General features: G+C 52.2%; 1 protein-coding gene across 1 annotated transcript; it reads left to right on the top strand.

The window, feature by feature from the left end:
- The first annotated feature begins 7,916 nt into the window (after nucleotides 1-7,916).
- Nucleotides 7,917-8,873, top strand: LOC129200578 (olfactory receptor 14J1-like). Its single transcript, XM_054811895.1, has one exon. The coding sequence runs from the start codon at nucleotides 7,917-7,919 to the stop codon at nucleotides 8,871-8,873; it is 957 nt and encodes a 318-aa protein (XP_054667870.1).
- The last annotated feature ends 202 nt before the right edge of the window (nucleotides 8,874-9,075 follow it).

Here is a 9,075-nt window from a genome sequence, read left to right as displayed (position 1 = left end):
ATGTGTGAGCTCTAGGAAGCCCCTCCAGGACATTTGTGTATCGACCTGGAGCCAGACACTTACCGTGTCAAGGCCTGTGTAGATTTCTCCAACAGCGAACTCTCAGCATTAGCCCACTCCACAGTGCCTGTAATATCTCTGCCGTTTCCCCCTCTGCCCTCGCTGCCTGCAGGCAGTGCCCTCAGCCCTGCTGCGCTTTGTAGAGGAGCTGCTCCTGGGCAGAGCTGTCTCTCTGCAGCGCTGCCCGCTTGCCATGAGCTCCCTCCATCCCAGGAGCCCAGCCCAGCTCAGCAGCAGAGGACCAGCCCAAGGCAGCACTTTCTCTGCCCCCTCTGGGCTCCCTCCAGGTGTCCCTGGGGCTCTGGGGGAACCTGCTGAGAAACAGGCTGAAGCAATCACTGATGTTCCCTCCCTCACCTCTGCAGACACACTTAGTTCCAGCAGTAGCATTTCTCCTATTCAAAAAGATTTGGGCATGACAATCCCATTTTCTTGTCTCATCACTAGACAGGACACGAGGAAGGTTACAGCAAAGGATCCAAGTTCTCCAAGCTGGAGGGATGTCTTCAGTTGAGTGAATTCAGGCATTTCATTCTGGGTGTGTAGTCCTAGGGCTAGAAAGACGTCCAGCTCTCTTTTGTAAATACCATGTCTCTGCTCTGAAGCAAAGCCTTTGCACACATGAGGTCTTGGACACTTGGTACCAGGTTTCCTAATGGCAAGTCAGAGCTTGCCTGGTGCCACAGATGGGGTGTTTCAGCCCAAATGTGCCGTAAGGTCCTCAGGCAGGGGCACAGAAAGGATGATCTGGAGCAGGAACGGTTGAAGAACAAGCCGTGACACTGATGGGATACACTGCTAAAGCGTGGTGGAAGAGCTCGATACTGCTGGTGTTCAAGGACAGCATCCTCCAAGCTCAGCAGTGGTCCAGATCAAAACGCAATCTAAACCTGTAAGGCAATTCAAGGGCACCATAGTGAGTGTTTACTACTGCAGGAACAGTTAAAGAAGAAACAAAGATACTCGGTGGCCACTGCTGAATTTAGTCAGAGCAGGTGTAGACAGGTCTGAGATCCTCTGTGTCCTCTTTTCCTCCATCTTGACAGGCTTGAGTGGTGGGCCCATGCAAACCACATGAAGTTCAACAAGGCCAAGTGCAAGGTGCTGCAATCCCAAGCACAACTCCAGGCTGGGTGGAGAATGGACTGAAAGCAGTCCTGAGGAGAAGGACTTGGGGCTGTTGAGTGATGAGCTCGACATGAGCTGGCAATGAGCACTTGCGGCCCAGAAAGCCAACCATATCCTGGAACATCCAGGCCTTTTTCCTGGAACATCCAGGCCTTTCTCCTCAGGGTCACTCCTGGGCTGTTTAGGTCCCAGCCTGCCCTCATGTTTGGGGTTATCGTGCCCCCCCAAAAAGAACACGCAACTTCTCCTTGCAAAACTTCATGAGGTTTCTCTTGCCAAATCCCAGAGTTGCTCAAGGTCCCTCTGGAGTGAAGCTCTGTTTGGACAGCTGTTCGTGTGTGCGTACAGATGGCCCACTGGATTTGTGGTGCCTCTGCCAACATAACAGCATGAGAAATTGCAGGACACTACAGACAACGGATGGAGGTACTAGTTTCATGGAATTGCTACCCAAGGTAGGAACTCCCATGGTGACAAGCTCAGAAACACCAAATGAAGGTACAAAGGAAGCCAAAGTAGGGCCAGGGAGGAAAGGGTCAACAGAGATGTGCTGTTTGCATGGGAAGGTACAAGCATGGTCAAGGGGAAGAAATTGTGGGAGGGAAAAGAGGGGGAAAGGAAAGAAAAGGTGAAGGAAAGGAAAGGATCAGGGCTGTTTGGGGGTAGCTGCCAAGCAGTCCTGTGTCTGAGCAACAATGCCTGGAGTGGGACAAGAAAGCCACAGACCATCTGACCAAACTTCTATCTGTCTGACTTGAGTGGTCACCAGAAACCTGAGTGCTTTGCCTCCCATCATGAAGGGAAGATCTGTTGCGAATGGAAATGCAGAATCATTCATGCTGGAGAGGACTTCAGGAGGTCTGGAGGCCAACCTCCTGATCACAGCAGGGTCAGATCAGATTGGGTCAGAGCAGATTGCTCAGGCCTTTCTTCATGTGGGGCTTGAAAAGCTGCAAGAATGCAGATGAGACAAACTCTCTGGGAAATGTGCTCCAGTGCTTGACTGTCTTGATGGGGAGACAGTTTTTCCTCTCTTGTTTCAGCTGATGCCCATTGTCCCTCATCCTCCCATCATACACAACTGTGAAGGACCTGGCTCCATTTTCTTCCTGATCTCCAAGAAGATATGGTGACGTGGTTCGGCCCCAGCCGGCAGCTGAGTGCCACGCGCCGCTCAATCACCCCTCCCCCGGCGGGCTGGGGAGGAGAACGGAAAAACAACGGCAAAGCCTCGAGGGTTGGGATAAGGGCAGTTTACTGGGACAGCAAGGGAGAGGGAAACAATCAACAACAGTGCTGATAACAGATATTAACAATGGGTGAACAATTTACCGATCCGACGACCGACCCACCGACCGACCAGACACTCAGGCTGTCCCGGAACCACGCCGAAAACCGCGCCACCCCTCCCCTGCCCGACTAGCCCCCCTTTTATGATGAGCATGATGTCACATGGTATGGAATAGCCCCCGGCCAGCTTGGCTCACCTGTCCTGGCTCCTTGTGAAATTAACTCTGTCCTTGCCAGAACCAGGACAATTAGATGTTAGAAGGAAATTCTTTCCTGTTAGAGTGGTGAGGCACTGGAACAGGTTGCCTAGAGAGGTTGTGGATGCCCCATCCCTGGAAGTGTTTAAGGCCAGGTTGGATGAGGTTTTGGGCAATGTGGTCTAGTGGAGGGTGTCCCTGCCCACGGCAGGGGGGTTGGAACTAGATGATCTTTAAGGTCCCTTCGAACCCTAACCATTCTATGATTCTATGATTCTATCAGATATGCAGAGGATGATGAAGAGTTTATTGCTTCTGAAAATCATCCAGTCCTCAATTTCCACAGTGCATCCTTGAGCTCCTGGTTCCTCATGCTGTAGATGAGGGGGTTCATGGATGGAGGTACCACCGAGTACAGAACTGCCATTACCAGATCCAGGGATGGAGAGGAGATGGAGGGGGTCTTCAGGTAGGTTAAACATGACAGTGCTGATAAACAAGGAGACCACAGCCAGGTGAGGGAGGCATGTGGAAAAGGCTTTGTGCCGTCCCTGCTCAGAGGGGATCCTCAGCACGGCCCTGAAGATCTGCACATAGGACACCACAATGAAAACAAAAAACACCCAAATCCTAAACAGGCACTAAGCACAAGAAGGCCAACTTCCCTGAGGTAGGCATCTGAGCAGGAGAGCTTGAGGATCTGGGGGATTTCACAGAAGAACTGGTCCACAGCATTGCCGTGGCAGAGGGGTAGGGAAAATGTATTGGCTGTGTGCAGCAGAGCATGGAGAAACCCACTGCCCCAGGCAGCTGCTGCCATGTGGGCACAAGCTCTGCTGCCCAGGAGGGTCCCATAGTGCAGGGGTTTGCAGATGGCAACGTAGCGGTCATAGGCCATGATGGTGAGGGGACAATAGTCCCCTTTTTCTCCTCTTCTTCAGTGTACACAGTTGGGTGACCTCTTCTTCATTATCTCCGTTTTGCAAGCTCAGCAACCTTGTTATCTGTCCTGCCCAGATGGTCCCAGGCTTGTTGGCATATTGGGCCCCCTTTATCAGGATGCCTCAGACTTTGTGTCTTTTTCTAGTTCATACCCAAGGACTGTTCCCTAATTTACGGCTTCTCTTATCCTGTTTCTACATTCCAACTATTTTACTAATTGTTTTCTTTCGTACTGGAGCATGAGACAGGCGAAGCCTGAGTTTGTGGGGCCTGACTCAAGTGTTGCCAAGTTCTATATTCTGTTTTAAAATTGTTCTACGCTAATTAGTTTCCCTTATTCAGCTGGGTCCAGTCTTAGGCCCAGACTTGACCAACGGTTTATGTCTAAAGGATTAACTATATAGCCACATGTCAGAGTCAACGTTTGCTAGTCGGAGCCCCCAAAGGCCTTTCACTGAGACAGTTTCACGATGTTGAAACAGATAGAATACAGGTGATACCCCAAATGCAAAATGTGTCGTGCATTTGAGGTGGAATTGCTCCTGTACTGCCCAGACTGAGCTGCCCCGGGGCGCTGCAGCAGCGTGTGGCCTGGTGCTGCCAGGAGCTGCCGGGGATCTGATCAGTACTTCTAAATATCTAAAGGGTGGATGTCAAGAGGATGGGCCAGTCTCTTTTCAATGGTGCCCAGTGCCCGTGCAAGGGGCAACGGGCACAAACTGGAACACAGCAAGTTCCACCTGAATATGAGGAAAAACATCTTCACTTTGAGAGTGACCAAACACTGGAAGAGGCTGCCCAGAGAGGTTGTGGAGTCTCCTTCTCTGGAGAGATTCAAAACCCACCTGGACACAATCCTGTGCAACCTGCTCTAGGTGATCCTGCTTTAGCCGTTGGGTTGGACTAGCTGATCTCCAGAGGTCCCTTCCAACCCCGACCAATCTTTGAATCTGTGAATTTGCTGACTGAGATGACTCTGCAGCACCTTGTGCCAATCTCCAGGAACACAAGGTACCACTGAGAAAGGCCCTGGGTGAGGTCAGCTTGCAATCCAGCCAGACCGTGGACATCAGTGGCATGGCTTTTCTTCATATCATCAGGGAGGTGGGTAGAGGACAATGGAGAGGAGGACCATTAGGGGCTGAGAGCATAGTGACATGAGTGGAGACCCTGGTGTGTTGTGCCTCCCAGTCATGCGGCACACCTGGGTGCATAGACAAGGTGGACCTTGCCATCTTGCCGTGATGCTGGCATTCAGGTTCTGGCACACCCGACCCCTTTGGGAGGCCATGCTGTGTCTGCCCATCCCCTACTGCAATTATTTCCTTGAAATCATGTAGGTGCCTGCAACGCACGGATGGGCTTGGGCCTGAGTTTGGCAGTGAGCTGAGCTCTAGTGAGTGCACTGGAGAGCGCCTACAGAAAGATCTGACCCTCCTTCTGGCGCACTCCTCCATTTGGTCAGCTGAAAGTGCAGCAGCCACCACGGAAATGTGAGTCCCACGGACTGTCCTGGTTTTGGCTGAGACAGAGTTAATTTTCTTCCTAGCAGCTGGGATAGTGCTGTGTTTGGGATTTAGGATGAGAACAATGTTGGTAACACACGGATGGTTTTAGTTGTTGCCAGGCAGTCAAGGACTTTTCAGCTTCTCATGCTGGCCTGCCAACGAGAAGGCAGGGGTGCCCAACAAGCTGGGAAGGGACAGAGCCAGGACAGCTGACCCAAACGATATTCCATACCCTATGACATCATGCTCCATGTATAACTGAGGAGTGGGCCAGGAGGGAGTTCGGCTTGAGGACTAACTGAATATCGGCTTCGGTTGGTGAGCAATTGTGCTGTGCATCACTTGGTTTGTTTGTTATTGTATTATTATTATTATTATTATTATTATTGTTATATTCTTCCTTTTCTGTCCTATAAAACATTTTCTCAATGCCCATATTTGACCTTTTTTGTCTCTTTTTGATTCTCTCCCCCATCCCACTAGGGGAGAGTGAGCAACCAGCTGTGTGGTTACTTTAGCTGCGTGGGTTAAACCATGACGCAGGCTTTCAGATGCCCTAAACATCTGGTGTAAGCTGAGGCGACCAAGGCACCCGTCCCCAAGACCCCACAGCTGATGCTCAGGCAGGTGTGGGTGTCCCAGGTGTGCTCCATCAGAGCCCACAAACACATCCACGAGTCCTGGAGTACCCCTGGCACCTCAAATGCCACCAGCTGTTTGTGTGTGACCAGCTGCCTGCCACCCTTCATCGCCATGGATCCCCGTGGGAGCTCAGGGAAGGAGCTGGTCTGCAGGCACCTATTTTGTGCCCACAGAGCTGAAGCAAGAGGAATGCTACCTCCTGTGAGTCTGTGGGGTGCATGAGGGAGAGCTCAACCCCACTCCGCTCTCCAGGCTACTCAGCAGAGAGGAGAAGCCTGATGTACTCAGCTGAATCCCTGCCCTCCGTGGAAGGGGGGAATGATCCCTGCCTTTCACTGCTGCGCTGTCCTGCCTGGCAATGGGACAGGGAGAAGGGTAAAGGGAGGGGAACATTTACACCTGCCATAGAGGTCAAATCCATGGCAGGACAAATGCCACTTCTAAAATCAGTCTTTCCAGTGTTCAGCGTCCAGATAGTGATTACTTCAGCCTGAGTCTACCCCAGGAGAGGTCCTGCTGCCTTTCAAGAGCTGTAAGCTCTGGGAGCCCCAGGGACATCTCCAGGGAGCCTGGGAGGGCAGAGAACGTGCCACCTTGGGCTGATGCTCTGCTGCTGAGCTGGGCTGGGCTCCTGGGACGGAGGGAGCTCATGGTGAGCAGGCAGTGCTGCAGAGAGACAGCTCTGCTCAGGAGCAGCTCCTCTGCAAAGAGCAGCAGGGCTGAGGGCACTGCCTGCAGACAGTGACGGCAGTCAAGTGTAGTGAGAGAGGGGTTAAAGGCAGATGGGGCTGGGAGGATGCTGAGAGCTCAGAAGAGGAGAAATCAACACAGCCCTTGACAAGGTAAGGCTCTGAGTGCAGAGAAATGCAGATGCACTTCGTGGAGGGATCTCCTAAAGCTGAAATAACCCACAGCCTATGGGATCTCTCTCTTCTATAGAGGAGGAGGAGGCTGTGCTCCAGAGCAGGGCTTCCCTGCTGCACCATCAGAGGGACAGGGCATGAGAGGGAGAGCGGCAGAGGTGTGCAGGTGGGTGTGCAGCCAGGGGTGCCCAGGGCTGTCCTTCAGAGCAGAGTCCTTGCCAAGGTCAGCACTCAGCCTGCCTGGGGAGATCCCTATGGTGCTGTGGGGAGAAGCTGTGGGTGGAAACACAGGGCAGGGTAGGGTCCTTTTGGTGGTGAGACGGTGCTGCGTGGGCAGGGCTGTTCAAAGATTACACTCTGGACATTGGGAGAAGGAGCATTTCAAGAGGAAGGTCAAGGCAGGGACTACCTTCTCAGCTTTCTTCTATGGGAGAGGGGAGAGGAGCTGTCAAGTTTGAAGAAGTCACTGAGACTCCTGAACCCTTACACTGAGGGATCAACACAGCTGCCAGAAGCCCTCTAAGTGCCTTCACCCACTCCTCTACCAGCAGACAGCACCACCATCACCTTTGCTTGCAGCATCAGTGCTTCTCTGACCTACTCCTGCGGAGCTGCTAACAGGGAGATGCCCTGGGCAAAGCCCTGCTGCCAGGAGGTGTCTTCAGGGCAGAGCTGAGCACAGAGCAGGTGGGATGGGGTCTGTGAGCACTGACAGGGAGGAGACTTGGAGACAGAGAAACGGCTCCTGGCAGGGACAACTCCAGGGAGCAGAGAGCCAGGCCACCCCTCGGCATCACTCTCTGCTCAGCTGCTTAGAGAAAAAGAGAAGAGCTTGGAGAAATGGACTTTGAAACGGGACTCTTCCAAGCTCACAAAAGTTGAGTTTCTTCTTCAAGTCCATTGTGTGTGAGATCATCCTCCAATGGAGAGATGTGTAATTAGCACAGGGCACCTGCCTGGTGACCAGCAGGTCACTTGTGGGCAGACCAGCTCTCCTGACTCTGCATTAGGGCATAAGGAGCCCTTTTGTCCCTCAGGGCTCACCAGTGTCCAGGCTGAGAGCAAGGTGAAAGATGAGGATTTCTGCCCCTTCAGAGAAAGTGCCCTCACTCAGCAGCACAAACATGAGCTAGCAAAAAGGAATTGAACAAAGTTCCCTCCCAAAAATGAAAAGTAATTTTGAGGGGATTTTTTGAGAAACAGCATAGGACAGGCTCAAAGAAGTCTGCCCTGACTTGTCAATGTCTTGTCTTCTTTCAACAGCCCCCCAAGCCCAGAGTGAACAAATGTTCAACAACAGCTCCATCACCCAGTTCCTCCTCCTGGCATTCGCAGACACACGGGAGCTGCAGCTCTTGCACTTCTGGCTCTTCCTGGGCATCTACCTGGCTGCCCTCCTGGGAAACAGCCTCATCATCACTGCCATAGCCTGTCACCACCGCCTCCACACCCCCATGTACTTCTTCCTCCTCAACCTCTCCCTCCTTGACCTGGGATCCATCTCCACCACTCTCCCCAAAGCCATGGCCAATTCCCTCTGGGACACCAGGGCAATTTCCTATGCAGTATGTGCTGCACAGCTCTTTTTCTTTCTCTTCTTTATTGTAGGGGACTATTGTCTTCTCACTGTCATGGCCTATGACCGCTACGTTGCCATCTGCAAACCCCTGCACTACGGGACCCTCCTGGGCAGCAGAGCTTGTGCCCACATGGCAGCAGCTGCCTGGGGCAGTGGGTTTCTCACTGCTCTGCTGCACACGGCCAATACATTTTCCCTACCCCTCTGCCACGGCAATGCTGTGGACCAGTTCTTCTGTGAAATCCCCCAGATCCTCAAGCTCTCCTGCTCAGATGCCTACCTCAGGGAAGTTGGGCTAATTGTGGTTAGTGTCTGTTTAGCCTTTGGGTGTTTTGTTTTCATTGTGGTGTCCTATGTGCAGATCTTCAGGGCCGTGCTGAGGATCCCCTCTGAGCAGGGACGGCACAAAGTCTTTTCCACATGCCTCCCTCACCTGGCCGTGGTCTCCCTGTTTATCAGCACTGGATCTTTTGCCTACCTGAAGCCCCCGTCTGTCTCCTCTACAACCCTGGATCTCGTGGTGTCACTTCTGTACTCGGTGGTACCTCCAGCCGTAAACCCCCTCATCTACAGCATGAGGAACCAGGAGCTCAAGGATGCAGTGTGGAAACTGAGGACTGGATGGTATTTGGAATCAATAAACTGCCCATCTTCTGCTGCATAACAGCTATTAATTAACTCATTAGAGGCCCAGCCTTGTAATGATGTTGTCATCCCCTTTCTAATTCACTGTCTGCTTTTCTTTTCTGACCAAGTAGCTGTGTAAATGAGGAGCTGTGATCTCTGTGTGTTTAAACAAAATAAAGGGCACTGCAGCAACTTCTTTTTTCTGAGATACTTCCTTTGTGTAGCTGCAGGGACAGTTC

This window comes from Grus americana, unplaced genomic scaffold (assembly GCF_028858705.1).
Source record: "Grus americana isolate bGruAme1 unplaced genomic scaffold, bGruAme1.mat scaffold_324, whole genome shotgun sequence".
NCBI classification, from domain to species: Eukaryota; Metazoa; Chordata; class Aves; order Gruiformes; family Gruidae; genus Grus; species Grus americana.
Note: the sequence above shows the minus strand (reverse complement) of the source record. Positions and strands in the feature narration are given on the sequence as shown.